Genomic DNA, 27,856 nt, shown 5'->3' with positions numbered 1-27,856 from the left:
TGGCCAGGGTGTCTTCTTTCTACTTAATAAAAGATTATCATCAAAGAGTGACAGTGACTGTGTGGAGCAAAATGAGGGAAGAGGCTAATGCTTTCTTGTTTCTGTAGTCATCTACATTGCCACATTTAGGATAACCTTATCCAAGTGGGAGCATTTTTATTCCCATACAGGTTGGTTCCTTTCCAGTCACTTATCGAAAGAATTAGTGACCTATTTCTTGTGTTAGCCTAAATGATAATTTGTGTGGATGGTGACTTGGTCTGACACAGGGAAAGCAGGAAAAAAATGCTGGTGAAACCTTTTCACTCAGAATGTGAAATTTAGTTATCTTAAATTTTCTCTTCCAGGCACTGTCTGAAAAAATCCCAGTTGTTCCAAAAGTCCTGGATGCCAGGAGAAAATGGAGAGATGAATGTCTCACTAGTCTTGCCAAACTGAAAACACAAATGAAATCTGACTGAGATGCACCTTGTCTAACAGGAGAAACCAAATGAAGAGCAGATCTTCATAAAAAGCAGAAATTTTTAGTCATGCAGAAGAAGAGGCTGAATGGGCAACCAATGATATATGCACATGGAAACCAATGAAACATTTGGTCCAAATTTGCCAAATTCATTAATGAGTAGAAACAGTTATTAAAAAGTTCAGTTAAAATGTATCAAATTGCTATATAAATGCTTTAGCTGTGTAAGCGTTAAGTAGCTTTAGCAACATTAATATTGTGCAATGCAGGAACATAATCACATTTTAAATAATGCATTTTTCACCTTGCTTAGGAATTCAGCACTTGAACAATATTTGCTAACACAGGGATCTGAAACAGGCAAACATCAGCTGTTTGTCACTGGAGAAAATAAGCCCTCCCCTGCCAGTCACTGTGACAGTGAGGTAATTTGTAAAGCAGTGCCTGCAGATAGTGTAGGTTGTATTGAGCAAAGTGGATTCCCTGGATGGTGAGCTGAGACCTCAGCAGCAGTTAAGGGTCACTTCAGTTCATGTCTGTTACTGTTTCACAATGCAGGGGAAAGAACTGCTCCTCCTTTCCCTCCCCTTGGCACTTCTGTACCTGTATGGTGATCTAAATGTGAGTAAATACAGCAGAATTCCCCCTTCCATCCCCTCCCCCTGGTTCTGCAAGACTTACCAGAGACCTACTTGGTCTTCAAGACCATGCACTTGAGAGCCCATGGCTTTGCTCACTGATGTTTGATGCTGGCTGTTGGCACTGCTGCATAAATATGTGCCCAATTTTACAACTTGTCTGTGAAAAATAAGAGATCTGGATTTAGTGGCTGGTTTGGGAGACAGTGTGGTGTAGTGCATCTGTCTGGGCTTTCTCCATGACTTTCCAAATGATCTTTGGAAACCAGTACACCTTTCTGCTGCCACATCTGTTTTATACATTGGTCAAAGCAAGATCTGCTTCTTTAAGACTAAGCTGTAGCTGAAGGAACTCAGATATCTGAGTTGGAACTAGATGATCTTTGAGGTCCCTTCCAACGCAAGACATTTGATGATTCTGTGATCTGCTCTTCTTGTCCCCTACAGAGGGAAAGATCCAGTGGCTTAGATGTAGCATTTATGCTTTAGTGCTGCCCTTCCCTCAGGAGATAACATCTCCACATAGAAAAACACAGGATACACCTGGAAGTAGGATCAACCTGAGGTGCTGCAGTGGCATGTTTTGGTCCACTGCAAAGTGTTATTATGAACATCTGTACTCTGTAATATAGTTGGACTTTGATCTTAGCTGGAACCTTGGGGCATTACTGTTAATGCAGATAGTAGGAATAACTTGAAACAGTGCATTGCACCCACCCTGCTTGAGTTATGCAATTCTGAATTTGTGCTAGCTCATCGTGTAACTTCACAGTACAGATGCAGAAGTTTTAAGTTGTCATTCTGCTAATTCTGATGTGTTTTTTGTAGAGGATGCAGTACACAAACAATCTGTTGTTTATTAAAGCTGCAACTTTACTAGTTACCATTTTGAGCTTAGCAGAAATGTCTGTATGAGCATACCAAACCCACTTATTTGTGCTTAGGACACAGTAAAAGAGACATAAGATAATTTGTATCGCTCGACACAAGTGGTGGGCCAAGAACACATCTCTGGATGTAAAACATATGATGGGAGGCATAGTGCAGAGGTTGTCCTGTGCTTCTTTATAATCAGTGGAGTGAACAGAAAATTTGTAATCTCAAATTATTACTTAATCTCAATAGGGACTTAAAATGTTCATGTTTCTTCTCATGTTTTTTATTGCCACAGTGACTGGCTCAACCTGTATTTAGATACCTGAGAAGTCAGTCCTCACTCCTGAGGCCTTACTAGGCAATAGTAAATTAATTATGAGGTTGATTTCCTCATTTTGTGTATGGTCTTGCATTTCAAACAAGGCTGAAGAAGGTTCTGATTACTTTCAAGATTTGACCTGTTTTTCTTGTGGGCATATGACATTGTCATAACTAATTAGCTTTCAGTGCTTCTGTTTACTCTAAGATTTTTTAAAACTTGATCATGTCATGAAATATTTGCTGCTGTCTTTATTATTTGCTTATTAATAAAATATTTTAATGAGGAAAACATTAACTCGTGTGCTCCAGTGTGATTGATGCTTGAGAGACAGAGCACTTCTGTAGAGTGAGCAACTGCTCCACAGGTTTACAGCAGATCTCACTTTGGCACATCAGCTCCCACACAGGCTTACAGCTATAAGGGGAGGAGGGGGAAGGTGCTGACAAAAAGTGTATTTTAACTGACATTTGCATAGGAGTTCCAGCCTCCAGGAGGTATTTTTGCCCCATGAGGATTAGTCAGACAGAGGCACAGGGTGTCCACAGAGGTGGTACAGTCTTCCAACCTGGAGGTTTTCAAGTCCGGACTGGATGAAGCCCTGAACAGCCATGTCTGACCTCAAAACTGACTTGCTGTGAGCAGGAGGTTATAGTAGAGACCTTCTAAGCTTCCTCCTGGTTTGCATTTCCTGATTTCAAGTTTGATTTGATTTGATTTGATTTGATGCATCAGAAATCTTGCTCCAGTCAAATATTTATTTTGTTTGATTGTCAACAGAATGAGCAGTAGTTAAATGATCAAGTAACTATTTTATGGTAAACTATGAGATATTTTGGAATAATTTACCTTGTGATTTCTTTTTTACACAATTGCATATTTTAAATTCCTGTATATTTTATGCAGGTTACACCTACAGAATTTTCTAAGGCCTTTGTTACACTGTATTTTTCTCTGTTTCACCAATTTTATATTTATTGTTTTCCTTATTGCATGTATTTTCCTGTAAGTTACTGCTGCATATTGGAAGCAGTGTCCAATATGTTCATACCAAAGCCTTTCATTTAATTAAAAAGTAACCATCTATGAAGAAAGGACAGATGCACGGAAATACTCAGTTGCTTCTCTAAGGGAATTCTCCAATACCTCTGTTTCCTAAATCTCTGAGTGTAGTGGAGTAGCTTGCAGCTTGCAAAGCAGCTATATTAATTTACTTTCCCTGTTCTGTAGTCATTTCCCTATTCTTCTGTTAAGTCATGGTAAGTTTGAAAGTTAAAATGTGAGTATTTTTCTGATTGCACTATTATCTAATTGGAATGGTATTAAACTGTGTTATCCTATCTATTACCATCTTTTAGGCAAAGAGTGAACTGTGCTTCATTAGGGAAGCAGGAGAAGTGCTTGTGGTGCTTGTATAAAAACAGAAAAAAATCATTTTGAGACAAAGTGATGGAATTGTCAGTCTCAATTTCTCAAAAGATGAGATCTGTGCTGCCAGTGCCTGTATAGTTCCATGTCAGGATTGCATTGCCATGGAATGGATTTACAAAAAGGGGTTTGAGAATCTGTAACTGTGGTGCCATTGCAGGGGTGGAGATGTGGAGGATGGGAGCTCTCAGTAGGAAGAAGAGCCCAGCAGATGTGAACCTTACAATTACTTGAAGTATCAGGAGGAAAACCAAATGCTCTTCTGCTGTCAGCAGCCTACCAGGCCCGAAGGGAGTGTTTCACAAATTAATTTGGATCTAGTTAGAGCAAACAAGTGTAAATGAATATGTTTGCTGTAGCTGCCTGCTCATCTGCTCTGTTCCCTCAAGCTTCAGTGAGAATATGTGTGTGCATGCACATGTGGGTGCTGTTGCAGAGTGGAAAGACAAAAACTGACCCCAGGGGAAAATTCACATTCAATTTGGTAAGGATTGGTATGTACCAAGCCAACAGCCAAGGATTTCTTTCTGTACCTTTCTGTGATTTCAAAAAGAGAAAGGAGTTCCTTCCTTCAGCATGTTATTCAGAGCTAAGCAGGGGTGCAGCTTAGAGCACATCACTTAGAGGAAGTTACCTATGGACTAGTATCTCTTATAGTTAATTTTTTTAGGTAGAACCTTCTCTAGAAAGGCTACACAAACCTCTTGGTTCTATTATAAACGGGAGATCATAAGAAACTGGCAGTGTTCTAGTTTTCTATAGAGCAGTACAACTTATTTCCTTAACATATTCAAAGAAATGCTCCATGGGCTTGCAAGGATGGATTGTCCTTCACCAGACATGTAAATAGAGAGATGCTTGGAATAAAAGAGTACTCAGTGTGCATGAGATTTCTTCTTGAATGTGGGTGTGAAATGGAGATTTTAACACGTGTCTTGGTACACTCCTTCCAGCTACCTGCATTTCACACCTGTTTTCACAAGAAGCAGAGATGTTTCAGATCAGAATCATTCAGAAACCTGTTTCCTTTTATCTATGGGTACTTATCTATGTTTAGAATATAGTCTAACATGGAAAAGTTAACTTAAAAGTTAACTTAATTTCATGTGGATATAGGAAAGCTTTATGCTGAACTTAATTTTTTTAGAAGATTCTATACAATAAGAGCTGTAAATTTGCCCTAAATTGAATGTTTGATCTGTTTAGCTTAAGCCTAGATGATAATACTGTTGTAGTTTTAACAGACTGCTCAAGGCCTCCACAAGGGTCCAACACCTCTGTGTCATCCCAATGGAAAGGTTTTCCAATGGAAAACATTAAAAAGGCTTGGTAATTTAAAGGACTATGAAAACCCTTCTTTCCATTTGCAATGTGTTTAAACTTCAACATCAAGTCTTGCACTAATTTTTCCAATACCATAACAGTACCTACTTTCCACATCAAGCCATGGTTGCTTGTTCTTGTTCTGCTTAAACAGGTAATGCTCCTAAGGAATACAATGGGGGCATTTTTGGGCAGCCCAAGAAGAAAGTGATGAGGCTGGAAAAATCCTCACTGTGACTCTGATATTACTGAAAAAATGAGGTTGTTTATGAGTCAGCTTTACTGCAAGCTGTGGTTGATGTGGAGCATGTTGTTGTTTTTTATATAAATCCTACTTCATGGGGTGAAATCTGCATACTAAGTCCTTAGTAGTAATATAGAAAGTATTTCTGTGCAGTTAAAAACATATCTCTGGAATTGCCAGGCACAAAGGCAGCAGTCACAGAAGTGTGTAGTTTTCCACATTCCAGAGCATCTTGCAACCACAGAACCAGATTTTCTGATATTGCTCAAAGCCATGCAGTAATGGAAAGATGTAATTGTGCCATTTCAAACACACGGGCTACTGGAGACAGCAAATTGCATAGCCAAGTGATTTCATGAAATGAGTATGCCTGTTGTCCATGTGGTACTGAATTTTATGGAGTAGCATGAAGTCACATTTTGTACTTCTACAAACCAGAAATATTATTGGAATATTGCTTTTGATTTTCCTTCTTTAGAAAGAAAAGTTAACTACAAACATAATCTCCCCTCTATCAGTATCTGTATCAGTGCACAGTAAAAGGTGATTACAGAAGTCTGAATACAGCTTCAGTTGCTGAGACATCTCATACTACTCCAGTGTGTTGTTTACAAAACAAAAACTATTAAAAATGAGGATATGACAGCAGAGAAAAAATAAATACAATTTTTCTTAGGAAGATGCAGGTATTATTTATGTTATGACAAACAAAATCAGATTTAATCTGATCTTAGTGTCCTAATAGTTTATTATAAGGGAAAACCAGTAGGTAGGTATTAATGCAAACATATTTAATCATCAGTAAAAAGGAGGTAGGTGCATGTTTGTTGCACTATGTAAACAGTGCTTACTGCATCTCAATATAGCTTTTGGTTTCAAGTCTCTTAAAAACTACAGTCCAGACTCCTCTGGAGCGTGCTGCCATAAAACGCTCTGAAACAACTGGCCAGACAGTGGCCACTGACTAGCCTCGGGTAGTTACTGCCATGTCCACCCTGTTGGCAGTCCTGTCCCCATGCCTGTGAAGAGCAAAACAAAATGTAACTCCCAGCTGCCACCTCTCCTGTGAGCTGCAGGTGAGTTTCTTGCCTGTTGCCAGAAGGACTTTGCTCTGGCACACTGCTGCTGGCCGTGCTGGTGCAGGTCAGTAAACAGGCGATGTGGGCAGCCTTGCTCACAGCCCTGGGATTTGTTCTGTTTGTTAGGCCAGCTCAGTCTGTGCTGGCCTCCAGCATGGCTTGCTGCCCTGTTTCTGTAGCAAAGGGCTTTTGGCTGTACTGCCTGTATAGGCCAGTCTGCCCAGCTCCTGGGAAGCCAGCCACAGCCTGTTGCAGAGCTGGCAATGGATGTTAACAGCTCATCCTCATTTACCCATTTTTCAGGCTAACAAACTTGGACTATTCACCTATAAAATCAATTTTTTCCTTCCAAGATAGTTTACCTGTAATAGCTGATATCCATCTGCCCTGGTGCTGTGCTGGTCCAAGCTCTTTTCTGTGATCCCTGCTGCAGCTTTTCTGATTTTCGCTGATGTGGGTTACTGCCAGCTGCCATCTACTTGATGGCATGACTTCAGTCTGAGGAAAGCTGGAGAACTTTCCATGATGTAAATATTCATCCCTCAGCAGCATGGGGGCTCTTTTGCCAGGATGTGTATGGTTGCAGGACTTTCCTCTGGTGGTCGTGTCAAAGGTTCTGAAATTTTTGTTAAAATGTAGAGGTGATCATCACTGGATGTTAGAGCCTACAAGGAGGGCTTTAACATGACCATGCTCATGATTTATGAGTAATTTAAAAGCCACATAATTTGTAAGCTGCCTAATTAAAGCAATGTTGAGACACTTCTAGAACAACACACAATCACCTTGTTTATAGCAGGAAAGCACAAAGACCAGAACTGAATAAAACCCAGCTACCATGGGAAGACTGGTTTGTCCACAGCTGTCTCTTACTTTTGGCAACACTCAGAGAGCTTGTCTTCAATAGTGGCACTGAAACAGTGTTATTCTGGTTGCTTCTCATCCTTTTAGTGTGCATTTCCTCAAGAAGTTTCTCTGAGGGAAGCAAAACCTTAGCCACCCTTTTCTAAAAATTTATGATCCTTTGCATGACTTCCAAGCTCATGTAGCCATATGAGCTCATGAGCCATATTCTATACTTTGTTGTATTTCTTCTTTTTCCATTTTTTAAGCTTGCCTTTGAATTGTCCATTCACCATCCACCTCTCTTCCCACATTAGTTTCTTGTAGTGACCCTCCATTACTGATGCTTCTCAGCTGCTGAGAGGATCATCTTTCATTTCAAAGCTACACATGGGGATTAAATGCTGTACCAACCTCCCACTCCAGCCTCTACAAGCAAACTCTTTGTGATGAATACTGATTATTTCCACTCAGTAGATTGGATCTAAACTCAGAATCTGGCCATCTGGACCGTGTTTCATCATGGCTGGTGTCTCAAGGGTGTGTTTTGGTCATTCCCATTGCAGTTCCCCAGGCACAGCCCAGCAGCCCATTGGCAGAAACTTCTCTGACTCACATTCCTCCCAGGACAGTGCTGTGTGCTGCAGGTGCAGGAGTGCAAACGCAGCCTTTTCCTAATCCTCCCTGTTGACAGCAATGTTTGAATTCTCCAATTTAATCTCATGGTAGGTTCCAAGATGAAGCTGCTCCCTATTTTATGTCTGACTCAGTATTTACCTGTCAACTTGGTACTTGCTGAGATCATTGGTGATCAGCTGCTCTGTGAGCCTTAAAGCAAAGTTATTGGCAGAAGGCCTTTTTAGACCCCAGGGATTTTATGTTTGGGTCTGGAAGGCATGGGGCAGTAGAAGCAGGACCCTTGTGGTCAGCAGAGTCCCTGTAATGTGGGAGATTATATTGCTTTTTTTACCCTCACAGGGCAGGTCTCCCAGTTGCCTTTTCAACTCCTTTTCAGCTCCTGCCTGTTGCCTTTTCAACTCCTTGCATCCTCCCTGAGAAGCAGAGACCTCACACAGGTGATGTGTGTTGGATGTACCAGTGCTCACTGATGTAGCTTTTCTGAGCCCTTGTTCCCTCCAGCTCTCACTTCATATTCTTTCTTTCTACCACCCAGCAATGGGATACATTTTTGCCTGTTTCCAGGCCTGTTTGGCAAATACTGTCCTTCAAGTCATGGTTTTCTCAAGGAGAGTTTTTATTTTTGTTGCTTGAACTATTATTTTCAGGTGTTTTTTTAGTGGTATATCCAACAATTTTACCTGGAGAAAGCTCTTATGGCAAATCTGTGACAGCTCTTCCTCTTTTTTTATTCCTTTTGTGAGGAAATTATGAAATGCCGAATACATGCTTCTACTTTTGTGAAGGTTTGGAATGGAACCAAACACAATTCCACCCTTGGCTAAAATCCCCAATTTACATACCTGGGAAAACCACAGTAACTGGGTGGAGAAAGTATAGTCTCCACAATTAAAATGCAAGCTGACTTAATGAAGGGAAATTTATTAGGGGAGAATTTTATGACAGTATATTTTCACCTCTGGCAATTTCATATATGACACCACAGACAGCACAGGGCTGAACAACACCCTGAGCACAGCCCAGACTGAGGGAGGCTGCACTGGGGAGTCCTCAGATCTGTGTCAGCATCTGCCTTCACTGCCCAGGAGGACAGGCAATGGTCCTGGCCTACTCAGTTTCTTCTTGCTTTGTGCCTTCTCCTAGCTTGCATTTGTACCTTTATACAGTTCCTGCCCTACTACCCCATACTTGTAATTTTGTTAATCCATGCCTGTTTGTCCTTTACACTCTCCTTCATTTTCCAGTTGCCTACTTAATGCTCAACTGCATCTTTGCATTCCCATTTTTCCCTTGGTGGAAGCTGGCAGTGCTCTGGGTCATGCACCGCCCCCGCAGGGGAAGAGGATTGGAGATGGCAGAGGAAATGGCTGCAAGACCAGCACAGGAGTCTGATCTGAGGGTGGCACCTTAGCAGAGGTCACTTACTCAAGCCATGGCCTCAGCCCTGAGCATGGAAAGTTAAGAAATCTTGATTGGGATCCAATCCCGGGTCAGCCCAAGACCAGCAGATTTATCACCTGCTGCTCAGCCTCCCACATCTCCTTCTGATGCTCATGATTTTGGCTGACAGTTATTTTAACTGTTTGCTTGATCTTGAGCTTTGTTCCTTTTTGTGGGCATGGAGACCATCTTCACATACTTACCTACACTCTTGGGCTCATTGCTTATGAAATAGATTAAATAATATTTTTCAAACTTTTACAAGATTGTAGGAAGCTTGCCGTAGCTGCAAATACAAGTATCAAGCTGCAAATACAAGTTTGATCCACAGCTTAGATTTTTTTAAAAAGTCTTCCCAAGTGTAAGTTAAGCAACTGAACAAGTTATTTAGAGCAGTTGCAGAGGTCTTTGAGTTCTTTTAGGAAAGGATTGATACACGCCTCTTGGAGATTACACAGATACCATTAGTACAAATCAGAGATCCTTGATCCCTATAAACATGCAAATTAGAAACAATTAAAATATACAACATGCCTAATGCTTAATATAAGGATACACCCCATGCTCATGCAGCCACAAATTAGTTTATCTAAAGAGACCAAGAGGAAAATGAAGAAAAAGGTGGAGTGACATTGATCATAGTAAATAAAGTCTAGCTCTGAGAAGGTGGTTTCCAAAGGGAGCATTTTAGGTCATTGTACAAAGAAAACAAAACAAAACAAAAAAACACCAAAAAAACCCAAAAAAAACCCCACAAAAAAACCCCAACCCCAAACTTACTGTAAACAAGAAAAATATTCAAGGAAGCAATCCAATATAGAGTGGTGGTGGGCATTTTGGAAGCATGGTTAAGCTACACAAACAATACATAATACGACAGTTTCCAGAAGGGTATGAGCAACCCAGGGCTGCCGGGACATCTCCATTGCACAAACTAATAAAGAAATCACAAGAGCAGATACTCATAACTTTTACAAAGGGGAAGCTGTGAAGGAAATAGGAAATAAAGTCAAGACAGAGGCATGTTGAAATAACCAGGGAAGGCCGAATCACTGTCAACACTGAGGCTATGACAGATGAGAGAACTGAAGAGGGAAACAGGAAATGGATGTAAAACTAGTGGGGAGACTGCTGGAACATCAGAAAAAATATGCAAAACCAGGAGAGTGTAAATAGCAGGTTTTACTGCCTTTCCCCGATTTTATGGAAGGTCATCTCAATGCTTCCTTAGAGAGATGATGGGAGAGACAGTATTGGAAGGAGCCTTGGTGAAAGTTGCTGTCAGTGGATTCACATCACTTTAAAGGCAGCAGAGAGCAAGTAGGAGCCAGTCAACCCCAACAGTTGGGCAGGGAGCTGGGGATGCCATGGGCTGGTCATGCTCATTCCTTGCAGGAGGCATCTGCTTCAGGGGGCAGCATTTTACAGGGTAAACAATGTCATGCAGACTAAAATGACAAGACTGTCATAAAACAAAATGAAGGTTTCAACAAGATTGCAGTTTTTCAAGAATTAGCAAACCTTCAGGCCATTGTCTGAGGTAAGTACTAATGGGGCCAAGGAGTTGTGGAGCTCCTGTGCTTCTCATTTCCATGAGCAGCAATTTGGCATTTAGGGGCTGGGAACAATATTCCCATGGAAGATCTGAATGCTGTTCCCTGGTCACTGCATGTAAGACAGTATAAATAGCAGACATATTTAAATTGGTGACAACACTCTCCACTTCCTGCAAGTGTCAGTCCTTTCACCTTAGATTTACAGCCTCTCATCTCCAGTGTCTTCATCTAAGGCAAAGGGCAGAATGTTGCTGTGCAGGAATTAATAAGTAACAGATAGGTGCTATGTTTGCAGATGGACTCTGCACCACCAGCTCCTCCATGGATGATGACAAATAGAGATTTGCTCAGCTACCCGTGTTGGACAGTACACTGGTACTGGAAACATTGTTTGAACCTCTCTTTGGTGTCCAAGTGCAAACGTCTCCAATCCTGTGTGTGATGGGTCCATGGGTGTCATTCCACGTGAGGATGGCTACAGCAGGCAAAAGGCTGGGTAAATAAAAGATGTGAATTTGAAAAAACCTGGCAGATTAAAAGGATTGGTTGTAAAACAAAGTGAATATGCTGTGAGATAAGGGTACATAATGGGCTGCAGCTGAAAAGATTACAGTAGTGATATATAAAGAATGTCCTGAATTAATCACTTCCTTTGTGTAAGTATTTATGTTTTGCAAATCATTATCACTTAGCAACCTACATTATCCTTTTTACAGACTTAAATTGTTTCCTGGGGGTATTATCTCTGTCTGGCTCAGCAAAATTAAAACAGTAGCTCACTTAACACTGTCTATAAGTAGATGGAAATAGTTGGGTCCAGATGTGTTATGAATTGTGTTTAGAGAATTAACATGGTTTAGATCATAGAAAGTGGGGCATATTTGCTGTTCAACACTTTCTTATAGAGCAGTAATCTGTGTTTAGCTTTATGGATCTTATCAAATGCTTGTTCAAGCCAAGTAACAACTCTTGCCAAGAATACTTAATGCCATGTTTGAGGCGACGAAATGTTAGCCAGGGGGAGACCTGGCAGGATTGCTGGGTTCCCTCTCTATACTGAGACACCCTGAGGCCAGGGAGCCCTACTGGGCCCCCACCACAGCCACTCAGTGCAGCAAAACATCATACCCAGGTTTGTCTAAGGACTCCTAGAAAATCTCTCTGGAAAGGGATTCTCCAGCCTCTCCCCACACTCCACGCCTTGTACATCTTGGAAATGTTCCCTAGTGGGTTGTCAAAGGACTCTTTGTTGCAGAAGGAAAATTGATTTCTTCATGTCTTTGTCTACAGATAATATGAAACAATCATTTTCTCAAGAAGGCTGTATGTGTTTGAGGATTGTTTCCATCTCTGTTCTGGAAATATTCTTTCCTTGGACTAAATGAGCCATGTTTTTAATTTTGAATCCCTTGGTGTATAATTCTCTTGATTCTTGTGCTCCTTGAATGCTTCTCACTTAGTCCAGGTCTGCATGTACTATGTCCAGACCAGGACCTCACACTCCAGTTAATTAAGGCTAACATCTTTAGCCTCTATTAAATCACATCATATCAATGCTCACTTCTGTTTTAAGAGGAGTGAAGATAATGTGTGTCTTTTCCCAGTCCTCAGACTGATTTTCTGCCATGCCAGAGCGGTCTACACCATGCTCAGTGGTGGTCCCAGCCAAACTCTGTTACGTTCAGACCTCCCACCTGGGCTGCTTGCACCTCTTGCCCTTCCTTTTGCATGCTGTTATTTTCAGCCCTGTTTAGATGAGCAAAGAGTGAATCAGTGGAGAAGCAGGAGTGGATGATGAGTCGCTTTGTCCTTTTCTTCCTCTCTGAAATCTGCTGCCCAGCACCTGTGGCTGGCAGGGAGGGTGGACTGGACTGGGCTGGGCTGGGCTGTGAGTCATCCTCCATTCCCTGCTTTCCTCCTAAGCCAGGAGCTGCTTGTTCCCTGCCAGCTGCAAGCTATGGCCAAGGCCCTGGCCCCATGCATGTACAGAAAAAAAATCTTCCCTGCCTGTGCATATCTGTTGCTGTGGCACAAACATGGCCTCATTTAGAGGAGGGCTTCCTTCCCTTTGCTCTGATGGATGAGCCCTGCACTCCGCTGTGTCACTGCTGGCAGCAGATACCTGCTGCACAGCCCAATCAATGGCCTCACCATAAGGAATTTCAGCATAAAAATGGGTCCAAAAAGTCTGCAAAACCCCAGCAGTTGTCCCATGACATCTTAACACCTGATGGAGAGTGAGATATTATGGATCCACAATGTGTTTTCAGTTCCTGAGCTGATTGTTAACAAGGAAAGTTTAAATACTTGAACAATCGCTGCATTAATGCTAGTGGTACAGACCTGAAGGGAGAGGTGAACTGAGTGGTTAAATATTAAATAGCTTTAAACTGTTAAAAATAGCATGTCTATGGCCATAGCTTTCCACTGAGACTTCCCTTTGACACCTGAGCCTCTCAAACTCACAAGATACCCAGGCAGAGATGCTCTTCATCAGGGCCTGTCCACACTCCAGCTGTGGAGGGGCAGGACACACCCTGCCTGGACTAGACTGGAGGAGCCATGTGATGGCAAAGGGGTACACACACCTGGCACTGCTCCAGTACTGCCAGCATCTGAAAGTCAGAGGTCTGGGGTAAAACCATGCAAGCTTTCATTGTCAAGAACACTTTCTATTTGTTATAATAGTTTGGGAGGGTTTTTTAATTAGTTCTTTATATTAGAGCATTTGGCTACATTAAGATGACTTTATTTCCACTGTGCACAATCTGCAGGATTAATAATGCACTGTGGGAGCTGGTTTTGATTTGACCTCTTCTGCTTGCCTGTGCTGTTTGCAGAGATCTTCGTACTCACCAGGTGACACAAGCAGCCTTGACTTTACAAAGAGGGTATCTATCATCATTTATCACTCATAAAATCCTGCAAACCGATGATCAGCATTGCATGGCTGTGCCTTCGACTTTGCTTGGTATTTGTAAATAATTTCTAAGAAGGTTCTGTATGAAAGTGTTGAGGAAGAAGTGCAAGAAGTGCTAGATTGCATGCTGCAGCATTATTTTCTGATTATCTCTTTCTTGTGAAATCTAAGCCCTCCTCATGTATGAACAGGCAAACCCTGCTCAGCATCTTTGAGCGAGGGGAGGCTTTTTCACCTACCCTCCACTCCAGGAAGAGGTCGTCCTTCTCCCCTGCCCATTGGTGCTGTGGGGACCCACCAGAGCAGCAGGTGATGAAGCCACCCCGGCTCTAAGTAGGCCATTGCGGGGGTATTAGTCATCCACTCCCCGCATGCCTCACTGCCGGTGCCTGGAGCAGATGTGTTCCACTGTCTTCATGTAACCCCCTAGAGCGCTGGCTGCTGATTAGGGCAGCCACCTCCCTCACTGCCACCAGCACCCAGCAGTGACCTTGAGCTGCAGGTGACACTGAAGCCTGCCATGAAGAGGCAGAAGTACCTATGAGCCCGGTGCAGGAGAACCTGCTGCAACAGTACCAGCCCTGAACTGAAAAGCCCACTTGGGGCAAAACCCCTGGTCTTGGCTGGTAGGGCTAACCCTTTGTTCCCACTCTCACAGCTGGGAGGGCACCATTGGGATAGAGGGTCAAATTTTGTGTCAAAAGACACATGAGGCTCCCCTTCACCCCCAACCTCAGCATCAGCTCCATCTCAAGCCAACAGTCCAGGTGGATTTTTAACAAGCATGAAGAATTGGTTTTGTCTAATCCTGTGTGTGCAACCAACAGGCAAGTTCTTATCTTGACTTAACCTACAGGTAGAACGACTCTGGTCATACTGCTAGCATATTTCAGGGATTTGTGTCCACACCCCTGTGGTGTGTGCACTCCGATATCCCTCAGGTCGTCTTTCATCATCGGTTACGCTTCAAGTCTCTGCAATCAGATACGGTTATCTGAGCAACAGGGAGAAATATTTACCAAAATGAAATTAAGATGGGAAAATGGAGAAGAAAGAACAAAGGGAGGAGAAAAGAACTAAAGATGAAAACTCAGTGTTTGAAATTTGCACTGATGTTTGTTAGAAAATGGTTTCACTTTTGCACATTGTTCTATACAAATAGATTTATCTCATGACATATATTCTTTGCCTTCTAGCTGGGATGGCAATTTGATTCTTGAGATACTTTATTTTTTTCTTTCCCACATATTTAGCTCCTGCTAATGCTGAGAGAGGTTGTTGGTGAGGGTCTCAAGAAAACTTGGATTGTGATGAGCCAGGGATGTTGACAGTCCAGTTCTAGATAATGTTTCTACATTTCTACTCTTCTTCTGTACATCCATTAACTTTTTCCCAGAGTTTCTTCTTATGGGATGCTGTCTTGGCTACGATCAGCAGGGGATGGCTGAGATCTGGGTACAGATTGCTGACCTGAGGTGTTGCAGCACCTGCCAGCCAAGTACCATTCACCTGCCAAAGCAACCCATTGGGCCAAGGAACACCCCTGCCTTGGGACACTTCAGTCCTTGTATGAGAGAACAACCTTGACTACTCCTGTGGCCATGACTGGGCAGAGCAGCTCAGTCACCTTGTGTTCTTCTACCAAACTCTTTGGGGATGGCTGGCAATGTCATTTGTCCCCCTGTTGGGTCAAACGGCCAGGAAATGGGAGGCTATGGAGAAGATGCTAAAAAAACCAGCTTTGTCGACCATCACCATCTATTGCCATCTCTGCATTGGCAGGTGGGATAAACCCCATCTGATTTCCTGTGGTCTCCTGCAGCACACAGCTCTGGCAGGACAGACAGCGGCAGAATTTATAGTTACATTTTGCTTGTAACTGGGCAACAAAGAAAAGGATTTGTGATAAAACCAGAGCGGTCTTGTGGCAAAGGTGCCTTTAAGTCTGTCTCCTTGTCCTGTGCTGACAGCTGCTTGATGTTAGGGCACTCAGATTGACTCCTCCATGCTCCAAAACAGAAATTTCTGCCTCCTGATGGCAGATTTGGCTGCTTAATCACCATCAGCTTCTTTAAGTTCCAGAAATGGAAAGCTGCATCTAAACTCGGTGCTGGTTACCACAGGTACTGTCCACAGCCCAGCGGGGTTCAAATGGGATTCCTGCTCCTTACAGTTCATCTGGACACACCCTGACTTGTGACTGCCATCTCAGCACTTAATTAAGGGGTTAATGGACATCTCCGCCTACTTCTTGCTCAATGTGGTTGTAATGGCAGCCTGGACCCCTCTGGGAGGGAATGGGTCTCCTCTGGAATCTTCTTTACAACACTAATATGTATTCCCACATCATGCTGTTGCCTTGCCAATGTCTGATGTGGTATGGGTTACAGGGACATCTTTGTGGACATTAAAAGTGTTAAAATGTACTTATATACTCTGTTGCAAATGCCGTGCATTGCAAACTTAGGAAAGTATCTTGGGTGGCATGAATTTTGCCCTTAAGCACTAAGTAATGTGTGAATTACTGCTTAAAATTAGTATCCCATACTTGTTAGGATTTACTTTCTTCAGTAAGTTCCTTTGGTCCCTCCTCACTATGGGTCTGATATGTGCCATTATTCTTTCAATTAGTGCAAACTTTCCACCAGGCCCACAGGGATCAGGGTGCTCTGCGCCAAGGTTTTACCTTGGGAGATTGTGACCTGCAGGACAAGAGCTGTGGATGAGAACTTGGAGTGCTCCAGAGCAGTCTGGAAGCCTGTAGGTACAAGCTGAGTGGCACCACCAGCCCCCAGCCAGCCAATGCCAAGGTTTAAGTACCACCCTGACTTTGGAAAGGGCATCAATGTCATACATAAGTAGCTCATGTAAAGTTTTCTTTCTCAAAACTCCTTCCTGCCTCATGCCACAGGGTCCCCCAAGGAAAAGTCCCAGGGAACACCTGTTCTCTGGGGTTAGGCTGGGAAACTGAGCAGGGAAACCAAGCGGATGTGTGATTTCCCAACAGGGTATGGAAGGCCTCTGCATTGCCAATACATGGGAGGTGATCTGTGTCACCACAAAGCCACAGAGGCATATGAAACAAAAGCCGGTCCAATTCCCTCTCTGAACTCCACTACATGCTGATGAGATGGACTCAGAGCCCCAGTGCTTAGCATAGGGAGGACCTGAATGCCCTCAAAGATGGGGGGGAAATCTGATGTTTCAGAGGTTGGGCTTTAGTTGGATTGTATCCACTTCAGTAAGGCTGTTTTCAGGACAATTTTTCTTTTTTTAATGGAAGAAAGGGAAAATAAAATAGGCTCCTTGAGGGAAGAGCGGAAGTGGAAAGATAGGTCTTGGCACTATTTGACAGAATGTGACTCTAGGTAGCAAACCATCAAGACGAGAAAATAGTTTCTACTCCTGTGTAGCTTGTGGCATGGTCCATGGCACAGGTTTTGGAGGCACGAATTTCAGTCCTTTTGCTGACCCAGCAGCTGCCTGTGTCAGCCATGGCTCTGCACCCCAGAAGAAGGCAGAGTCCCTCCTGGAGGTGAGACTCTCAAGTGCTTGCAGCAGCTGGGTCTTGGGCTGCTGGATAAGGATTGTCCTCGTAGGGTATGGGCCATGCTGGGAAACATCACAGAGGCACCTGACAACCCCAGTCCTCTGGATGTTTGTGCATTGCAGCTCTCCTCCCTGCTTACAGTTGGGATGTGGATTTTATGTGCAAGACTCATCTCTCATAAAAAGAGGGAAAGAGCAGCTATTTAGCTCTGCTTTGTACTCTGATTTTGCAAATTTACTATTAGTTTTATAGGTAGGCAATGACTTTTGTTTTCTCATTGGTATGGCTATTTCATGGCTGAAGAAAGAGCAAAGTTGTACATGAAGTACTGGGTAAAGAAGAAATCACTCATGTTCAAGGCTCTGATGATATAAAATGTGTGCAGAAAATTCCTCTGCTCACATAACATACAGAAAGTTTAACGAAACAGTCTCATGTTTCCTTTTTAAAAATTCAGAATCTCTTAAACCAAGAAAAATGCCTCCACTGAAAGGGAGTGCCAGTAATTACAGGCCTGCTCTCACATCCACTGGAAAAAGAGAAACAAGCAGCAGTTTCCCCTGAGGGAAGAGGGATTCTGGAAGTTAAACAGAAACGTTTATGCTTGTGAAGAGCTAAAAGGCTTCATAGGCACCCTGCTTCCCCCTCATACCCTGAGCACCTCAGAGCAATGCATCAGCCCTGCAGCACAGGGAAACAGCCCAGAAAAGAGCTTGCTTTCAGAAGCCCCATCTTCTGCAGGGAGACGAGGAAACACCAGAACAGGGATGTGGCTAAGTGTCAGCAGATCTTACCCTCCAAAACTCCCACTGGGGACTATTTGCATATTCTTTCTGTTTTTTCAATAGCTGAAGCCTTCGCCTGCCCAGGTTGAAAACTACTGTTAGAGGATTTTCTTTGTTAAATTTAAAGCAACTCACATAAAAAAGGAAGCAATCTTGAGTTAGATGTGAATCATCTTTTACACATTGATAAATCTTCCTGTTCTCATTTCTGCATTTGAATAATTTTGTTAAACTTGCATTTAAAACCTTTCCATAACATGGCTTTTGGCTTGGCACAAAATACAAATAATTATCCGCTCTATTAACATCTATATTCTATGAGAACTCATCTGGCAAATGTGCCACGTAATCTACACAGGCATCGATCCTAAATTAAAAGACAGCATCAAAATCTGAGTCAGTTCTTCTACACATTATTAAGTGTCCATTTTAATGGACACTTAATGGCCATTGATGGCTGCCAATCTAATTTCATACTTGCCTGTCCCTTTTTTCTAGTCTTCCTATCCTGTGGCAGAAGACCACACAGATAAACAGAGCACAGCATAACATTTCTTTGTGTCTGCCTTTCACTTGGCTTTCATATGGATTTTTTCACATGTTTTATGTCAGGAGCAATTTGGTGATTCCATTCAGTTGATGGTCTCTCCCCTCTCTCCTATCTCTCCAATCCCAGCCAAGATGAGTGGCTGAAAATCTTGTACAGAGAAGCTGAACTCCATAGCCCAAAACACATTTCCTGACTGTTTTCACTAGGTGGAGAATAATCTACAACCAAAGCAAATCTGGTTTCACAGCTAAGAGGCAAATCTTTCCTCCCCTGCAGCCACAGCACACCTTGACCATGGTGGAAGGACAACAATATTGCTGCTTGCAGTGAGGGAAGGAAGAACAGAAGGCAGTTTCCAAAGGGTGACCTTCCTTCTTTGCTCTACACAGCAAGGCAGGAAGATTCCATAGTGAGAGGACACCCATGAGGCTGGAGGTTTGCAGCCATAGGAGGTCATAGTCAGGCTGTGTTATCTCATCCACTAAAACCAATCCAAAACATCCAAACTGCTGAGCGCCAGAATTTCAGAGATGTTAGCCAGTGCACAAAACAAAGGGGATGACTGTCAGGACAAGGTAAGCAGGAGTCCATTCATCGTTTGGCAGAAGGCTGGGATAAATGGGATGAGTCCTTCCTTAGGAGAAAAACTGGTTTGCTGGATGGTGAAGAAAGAGGTTCTCCTGTAACCTAAACGTGTCTAGCACAGACTCAGTGGGGACCTTTGTGTCATGGGACAAGGCTTCCCATGACCTGAGTCAGTTTGGTAATCCCCACACTGCAGATTACTACACAGACATGCACCCAAAGCAGCAGAAAAAATTGGCGATTGCTTCCGTCATGAACCACAGGTGCTCCCTAGATCTTCCTGCTGCCCCAGAAAATAATGTCATCATGCCAAACCAGGCAAAGCAGAGGGTATGACTGTCCTGCATTGCTCAAACTCTGCCTACTGAGTTGACGTCTCTCTGGCCACACTGGTGAAGAAGAGAGGAGAAGGCTGGATGGGCATCTGGACAGGGGGAGCAGGTTGGCATGTTAGCCCATGGTTACCTAGGAACAGCTGTGGCCTGAGGTGGTTTTTGATGGGATAGGCTGTCCCTAGGTGTAATCCTAACTGGAGTGTCTGATGGGAGACACTGGCTAAGCAGAGACCATCCCATTCTGCTGAGCAGGAGTTAGATGAGAGGCACTCACTGGCCACTGAAAGTCAATAGTGTTGGCTGAATGAAAACTCTTAGATAATACTAATGGGCTCAGCAGGGTGCTAAGAGTCGCTGGCTGATCTCAGCACCATGTCTCTCACAGCAGCCCAGGGGATAGAGGGACACCCCATGGGATTACTGTAATTATGTCCTGTGGGGCAAAGAGTATATTTCTTACTTCTTCAGGTAGGATCTCATACAGACCATGAGGTATGAGTTGTACCTGACCAAATTAAAGAAAGGCTGTGATTTGAACTGGGACTATTCTGACAAAACTGGCTTGACTACCTTGACCTACCCATCTGGGGATTCCGGCACTAGAGGAAAGATTATCTCAGTGTCTTCAATTGATGAGAACAGAGAGTTAACGCAGGAGGGATGAAAGCTGGAAAAATCCCTTCCTCCTTTCTCTTTCTGCAGCAACTGGCAGCCTAACTTAGTGATTCTCTCCTGAAAGGAAGAGGGGAGGTTTGTCAAGACCTTAACTCATCTCCATAACTTAATTTTTTCAAAAGTTAGGCAAGTGGTGGGTCTGGGGACAATGGTGCTTGAGCAGGAAAATGCTGCTAGCTTTCTGCTCATGTTGCTGAGTCACATTTACTCAGTTTGTAAACTGAGGAATGATTAAAGCATTTCACATTGGAGATGCTCCTGTGGGCATGTGCTGGGAATGACTCCTGCTCTAATCCAGTAGCTGACATAGCAAAATCTTGCACTCCATTGTTGCAAATCATTAAATCAAAGTCACAATCCATTTGGAGTAACTCATGGAAACTCATTATTATTTTGCCACTGCTTGTTGAACTGCCTAGATAATCAAAATGCTTGTGAGAACAGGGAAAAACACCTTCTTGGCCTAGAAGGTGCAAAGACCAGTGACACACCCCAAGTGAGAAGCAGCATGATATGTGGGAGCAGAGAAAGAGGACTTGGAAGGATATGAGCCATGAGACCCCCCCTGGAGTTCCATGGGCCTCATCACAGTTAAACATAATGTTTTCAAGGCAAGCTTTTACCTGCCCTCTCATTTCATTGCTACGATGCAAGGGACGTGAGGAGGAAGGTAATGTGAATTAGTTATTTTAAACAGCCAGTAAATGAAAAGCCCTTGCCATGTTTTGGAAGCTCAGCATCTTTTAAGATAGAGACAACATAGGATCCTTGGCCCAGCTGCCTGGGGAGACATGGGAAGTTCTGGGAGAGCCTGCTCCTTTTTCAACTTGGAAGTCTGGGAGTAGGCAGCAAATTAATGGAGAATGCGTCCTTTAAGACATGACGAAAAATATTAATTACTGCTGAGGTTTCCATTTTGTACCAGCAGGAAGCCATTTTTCCATTTTTCCAACCTGGCCAAAGATATTAAGGAATATTTGGCACACGAGGACAGCATTGATACTTGTGCATTTCTATCACATTGGCTTGAGATTGATGTCATTTACTCATTAAGGCTTGTTTCTGCAAACATGTAGATAGGTTACCCGCTTATTCAATGGTCCCTGTGAATGATTTTGAGGATTTATGGAAACATCCATGTCAGACCCTCAGTGCCCCAGAGGCATTAAGGAAAATGTACACCTGGAGCTCTGAAGATTGACATTAGTTGTGACACTTCCAATAGGAAGGTAAATGACAGCATTTCTCAGACATGATCATTTACAAAGTGAAAACGTCAGTGTAACCAATAATACTTCTAACTATTTTCTCATGACTAATTATACCTCTGAAAGTGAATATGCAACTGCAGTTACCAAGGGATGGGGCAGTCAAAGGCCCATAAATACACTTTAACCACAATCATCCTTTTTGCCCATAGAAACCATGGCCTTCCACAGCTGAAGTGTACAAAAAAGCATAAAGAACATATGAAAGCAGTGACACTATGGAATTATGCAGGTTATAAACAATCATAGAGAAAATAACATTCAAAGGGGACAAGTCATTTGAGAACTTAGTAGCTAATAAATTTTGACTCTTGCACTGCATTTCTTAGGTTTCCACCCTCACTGTGTTTCTAAGGCTAAATCCTGTAGGCCTTTATCAGCTCACATTTAAGGGTTAATTTACAGAGCCTCTGTCCCATAGAACATGGTTCACTGTTCTTCGCACAGCTGCATAAAACATTGTAAATGCTTTTCAGAAAAAAAAAAGTTGGAGTAGAAAATAAAAGGCAAATCTTAGAGGAAGACCATTTTTTTTAGTGGTGAGTCTGGATCCAGTGACAGTGAAGCAGCTGAACTAGAGGGTTATATAATTTACTCTGCCTGACTGAGCCAGTAAGGCAAATGGACAACTTGCATGCTTATATAGCTTTGTATTTATATATTCTTTCCCAAATTCATGTCTCTTACTGGCTGTAAAGTAGAAGCAGATACAAATAGTTAAACTCCTTTGTCCAAATTCTGCTGTTATCTATGTTCATTAATTTTCTAAGATCTATGCAGAACCCATAACACAGAACCCACAGAAAGCATAGAACCCATAACACACCAACATCATCCTGACCTAGCCTTTGAAATGTGGCCTCTACAAGATGCCCCTCATGAGGCCCCTCTTGCTTCTTGACCTTCTTTCAGAAGAGTCTAACAAATACTTTCCAAATTAGGGCTATTCAACCACCCCTGCCCAGAGACACAGAACATAATTACCAACATTATTTACCTGGAGAATTTTCACCTCCTGAATGTACTGTGGTGACATTTGCTGACGGTATTCTTAGCATGCATGGGAGGGAGAGGTCTTTTTGTTAACATGTATCTCTAAGGTTATGTGGGTAGGATACCGACTTTTCAGCGCCCTGTACTCATGTTAACTATGTGTTGGCATGTTAGAAGTTGTCCTGTGTCCTTCACCACAGCTCTGTAATTTGAAATGCAGAAGAAGGAAACCTACTGGATTAAGACAGAGGAAGACAGAAAATTCTTCAGATTTCCAAATGTGGAGAAAAGAGACCTCAGCTACCTCCCAGTGCATAGCCAGTTCTGCCTTTCAAGACTGCATCGCGACAAGCATCTCACAATGCACTGCAATTCTTTCCTGCATGCAAGTGGATCAGAATGTCTCCACATCTGATTTTGTGTTTGTTTCTCAGTTTGAGATAAAACTACTTGCATAAACAATCTTGTAAAACTTTTGGGATTTTATTTCTTGTATTTATTAGTACTAACACACGATAATTATATCACTGTAATTATACCAATTGAAAATTCTGATTAGATTACTTACACAGATCCAACTTCAATTCTGAAGGAAGTGTGCTTCATATCAGTGTTTTCCCAAAGGGCAGAATTAGCTGAAGTGCAGGGTGGGGCTGAAAAAGGGAATAACTTCAGTCAGTCATTAACATTTTAGAAAAAGATTATATGCTTCACACCAAATAAAGGTAAAAGGACACAAATAGTGTTTAGCCATCTATGCAGCACTGGTTTTGCCATGGGAGTGCTTTGCAATTACTAATGGAAAGGCAGACTGTACATTGAAGAGAGTCCTCAATTTTTCTTAACATGTGCTCCACACTATGAAAAGCCTGAAGCATTCATATTTTGTATATACGCACTCAGTGAATGCAACCACTATCAGAAAAACGTCTTACCAAACACAGAAGATAGAAGATAACAAGAAGAGTCTGGCACCTGCTAATTCTGTTTCTAATTTTAATGTTATTTTAATTGCCATCACGGAGAATGGAATGAAGATTCTGAGGCCCAGTCCTGTTCTCATAACATTTTATGGGAGGTTTGGCACCAGCTTTCATGGGAACAGGACTGGGTCTCATACCTTCATATCCCAGTAATGTGAGAGGGATTGCCAGTATCTGTATCATCTGCAAAGTCTGATGGCCTCTGTAAATTAACAAATGTGCAGAAGCTAACAGCAGGAGAGGAACTGCAAAGATGAATTCAAAGGGAATTGCCTATAGAGAGGAAAGAATGGATGTTAGAGCAGCAGAAATAAGGCTGAGTTGCATTAACTAGGGTACAAAAAAGCTGATTATTCTCCCTAACATGCTGGGAGAAACTTAAGAGAACTGCACTCAGTTTTAGGAGACTGTAAAAAAAAGAAATAAACTGAAATGTGACTGAGTTTAAAGAAAAAAATCCCACCAAAGAATCCATAAGACACCAACAAAAAAACAAGCCCCAAAACTCAAAGACTGAGCTCTCCTGAGCTCCTGAAAACCTTCCAAGGTTTTTAGGTATTTGAAATCAATGGAATCCGCCATATGAAACCCAGAAGGGTTTGAACAAAAATGCCCTAGGAATACAGTGGCTTTTACATGCATGAAAAAAAAAAAAGCAGAGAGAGATTAACTCACTGCAAGTGACATGGAAGACCCTCAGCCATGCAGTGTAAGTTTCTGCACTGAAAGGGTGGTCAGGCACTGGAACAGGCTGCCCAAGGAGGTGGTGGAGTCACCCTCCCTGGAAGCTCTCGAGAAACAACCGGACATGGCACATCGTGCTATGGTTTAGTTGACAAAGCGGTGCTCAGTCAAAGGTTGGACTCGATGATCTTGGAGGTCTTTTCCAACCTAAACGATTCTGTGATTCTATGAGTGAAGGTTCCTTAAAGACTTGAGGGGGAAAGAGGTGTCTTTGTGGACAGTGAGACTCTCTCTTCAAGAAAACAACAAACCAGTGAAAAAGTGAGAGCCAGAGGAAGGAGAGGAAACACCCTGTATCTGTTACCAGAATACAGAAGCCAGATGCCAGCAGGCAACTGAATGATGGTGCTTACACTGGAGAGACAAGCACTCGTTCCTGAGCCTTCTTCCAATACATAAGAATGAAAAATGGATAAATAAAGAGAGTGCAGATGAACAGGAAGTATGTCATGGCCAACAAGGCCTGGACAATGCAAAGCCAGAAGGGATATCTGCTCACACAAGATGTTGTGCATACTGGACTGACAGCACGGGCAAAGCTGACCTCATCTCTGTGCACTGAACCGAAGTGGTCATGGAGAGGTATGGGCTCATGCTGAGCATTAATATAAATTCAGACTTACACCTTGACACAATTACTTTGGAGAACAGTAATTCTCTGCTTGAACAAGTGTGTGCCTGCTCCCAGATTGATATCAGATGGAATGTGGAGCAGAACAGCAGAGAAAAGAGGACAAGATTTAGCTGTATCTCATGTTTCTGCTGAACAGAGACAGTGAAACACAGAAAGATAAATTAAAGAGATCTGGGGAGATTGGGGAATGAAGTAAGGGCCAGAAAGTAGAGAGTCAGCAAGAAACCTGAACTACCATCAGAACATCTTAAGTGAAAACAACAGGCTAAAGAGAAGGAGCAATCGGGGAAGATACCCTTACAGTGAACACAGAAATCTCAAAGCAAGTGAATGGATCTGGGGGAGGGAACGAATTAAAAAGAGCCTAAAGCCTAGAGGATGCTAGATAACATGCAACAAGAGGAGGGAGGGGCTTCTGGATGATACCTTAAAGGAAGAAAAAAATGGGTACAGGCAAGTAGTGGAAATGAAGGAAAGAGAGCACTGGACAAGTGCTGATGCCTTTGTAGGATTCCTGGGCAGAATAGGATACAAAAAAATCCTGCTATAGGAAGGGCAATCTGTCATGCATGAAACAAGTGAAACACAAAGGCTTCAGGGGAACTCAAGAGCAGCTTTAGAGGAATCAAAGCAGGGACAGCTGCTGTGAGACACAGTGGTGAGAACACCAGGAGGAAAAGTGGAGGTAGTCCCAGGGCTGAAGACAGGAAAAATCAGAGGAGAATGGAAAGGAGAATTAGAGGGTGAGTTAGAGGAGCTCCTTGGGTAGGGGACAAGCTATGGGAACAGAAAAGGGAAGGTAACAGAGGATGTGGCTGGAGCAGAACAGACAGCAGGTCCCAGGAGAAGTGCAGGTTGGTATAGGACCAGAGGCTGAGGTAGACAGCACAGATTAGGAGCCATGAGCCGTTCTGGCAGCTGGCAGCAGGAGCTTGCTTATTCAGCAAGTCAGGCAGTAATTAATTAAATCAAGTCAGGCAGCAATCAGTCAGTTAAATCGGGTAACAATGACTCAATTAAGTTGAACTGGGGAACAATGAATTTATTACATCAAACCAGGGAACAATGAACCAATTAAATCAGCTGGAAGCCTCCACAGGTCCATCCAGAGCCTGGGCTAGGTGCCACCAGGGTGGGGGACTTGCTGCAGCTGCCTGCTCCAGGAGGAACATCACCACAGCAACTGAGCATTGCTGCTGACAGCCTTGCTTGTCCCCCCCTGCCCAGAGCGCAGAAGGACACGGCAGTCTACAGCCAGTCTGATGAAATGCTTGTAATAAACCAAAGGGGTGGGGAGATGGAAACTGTCAGCTTCCAAATTAGCAATAGTGTTGCAGAAATTACTGGGCTGCCTCAGGATGAAGAAAGCTCTGCCTTTCAAATCAGGCTGATGCTGGATATCCGGAGCTGTCAGCTTAAGAAATGGAGAGGCTTTGATGGGTGCCTGACAATGGGTTAGTCTATCCTAACTGGTACACAGGAGAGGTACATTTTCCAAGGGCATCCTGGAAGAACATGGCTATGTACTAAAACACCTACCCATTCCCATTTTGACATTAAAAAGTGTAAATTATATGGACTGGTGTGAATCAGGCTGGTCATGTACTGGCAATGTTAAGAACATTTTCATCCCCTTTTGTTGCTTCCCTATATCATTTGGGATTAAAGGGTTTTTGGGGTTTGTTTTTTTTTTTGTTCTCTCCCGTTCCTTCCTCTCTCTCCACAAGTAGGGGACATCCCTAAGATCGCCAAGTTCCCTTAGCAGGAAAGTAGCTGGTATGTTTCTCTTGGGACTTTTCATGCATATCAGTGAGCTGAAAATAAAAAAGGGAAGGTGTCATTGATAAGGACAACCTGAGGTCAAAAAGATGAGGGAGACAGCCATCTGCCCATTATTTAAGAGAAGTGCAATCATAATCATTCTCTCAAGCACCTGCAAGGCCCTTGCAGGTGAAAAAAACCTACTACTTTTCAAGGCAGTACAAATGCTTGATGTGCTGCAATAGTTAATGAACAGGGTTATTGCATGGGCAACCTTTATCATACTACACATTATCATTAAAGTAATTATATTGAAAAGGAAATGACTCTTCAGATGTTTTTTTCTGGCTAGATGAGGTCCTGGGATTTGCCCAGAGTGCGTAAATCAGGGCTAACACAAGCCCTGTAGAACGCTGATCAGCAAATTAAACTGAAAAGCTGAAGAAGAATAGCTTTCTGAGCAGCATAAAACAAAGATGGGCTTGGTCCAAGACTTAGTATATATTACCAGTACTATATGTATCCCTGTTGTGTCCTAATAAACGTGCCACAGGACAGCGTGAACTTTGAAACACAGTGGCACAACAGTTTCACACTGAAGGACTGGACATAATTTTCTATTCCCTGCTCTGAACTGCTAAATAGTCAGAAGGCAAAAAGAGTCTAATTAGAGATGTGAAGGTTTGGAAAGGAAACAGAAATTTTCAAGAGGAAAAACCTCCTGCTTCCAGTCTGCACCACAGTGTTTGAGCAGCCGTCTGCCATGGAAAAATGGAAAAGAAACTTCCTAGGGGTTTGGTTTTTTTCCTCCTCTTTTATCCCTTCTGAATAATATTAAGACTGAGCAGTTGGACTTGTTCTTATACAAATCTTCAGTCTAATGAAGTACATAAAAATCAGTTTAAGATTTCAGTCAACAGTTCTAGCAGTTTTATTAGTGCTCAGAATAAAAACTTGATCCATGCCAACATTTCAAAAAGCATAATTTAAATGCTCTACAGGACAGCCAGTGATTGTGATTATGACCTTGACTGGGATGATGACCTTCTAGATGATAACATGCACTATCAAAGAGGCTGACCTTATCCTAAATTTGGGCTTTATACCTAAAGCTACTTTTGGTCAATAGGATGTGTGACAACTCTATTTTTTAAAAAAAAAAAAGTATTTTCAAACTGCATTACCTTGTGAGGCATCTAGTGACACAAAATTTCCGAACCCTGTA

At 42.7% G+C, this 27,856-nt stretch overlaps 1 protein-coding gene and 1 long non-coding RNA gene across 2 annotated transcripts in view; one reads left to right on the top strand and one right to left on the bottom strand.

Annotated features, from left to right (window-relative positions):
* The window catches only part of CRYL1 (crystallin lambda 1), a 51,029-nt gene extending 48,436 nt beyond the window's left edge, over positions 1-2,593 (top strand). The window contains exon 8 of the mRNA XM_059838705.1: positions 348-2,593. Within this exon, the coding sequence (XP_059694688.1) occupies positions 348-461 (114 nt within the window). The 3' untranslated portion in view covers positions 462-2,593. The remainder of the gene's footprint in view (positions 1-347) is intronic.
* Positions 1,145-27,856, bottom strand: part of LOC132323470 (uncharacterized) — a 29,654-nt gene continuing 2,942 nt past the window's right edge. The window contains exons 2-4 of the long non-coding RNA XR_009485352.1: positions 23,078-23,162; positions 6,733-6,986; positions 1,145-1,261 (exon numbers count right to left, since the gene is read on the bottom strand). This is a non-coding gene — a long non-coding RNA (uncharacterized LOC132323470). The remainder of the gene's footprint in view (positions 1,262-6,732; positions 6,987-23,077; positions 23,163-27,856) is intronic.

Source organism: Haemorhous mexicanus, chromosome 2 (genome assembly GCF_027477595.1).
Source record: "Haemorhous mexicanus isolate bHaeMex1 chromosome 2, bHaeMex1.pri, whole genome shotgun sequence".
Lineage (NCBI taxonomy): Eukaryota > Metazoa > Chordata > Aves > Passeriformes > Fringillidae > Haemorhous > Haemorhous mexicanus.
This window is presented reverse-complemented; position numbering and strand designations above follow the sequence as displayed.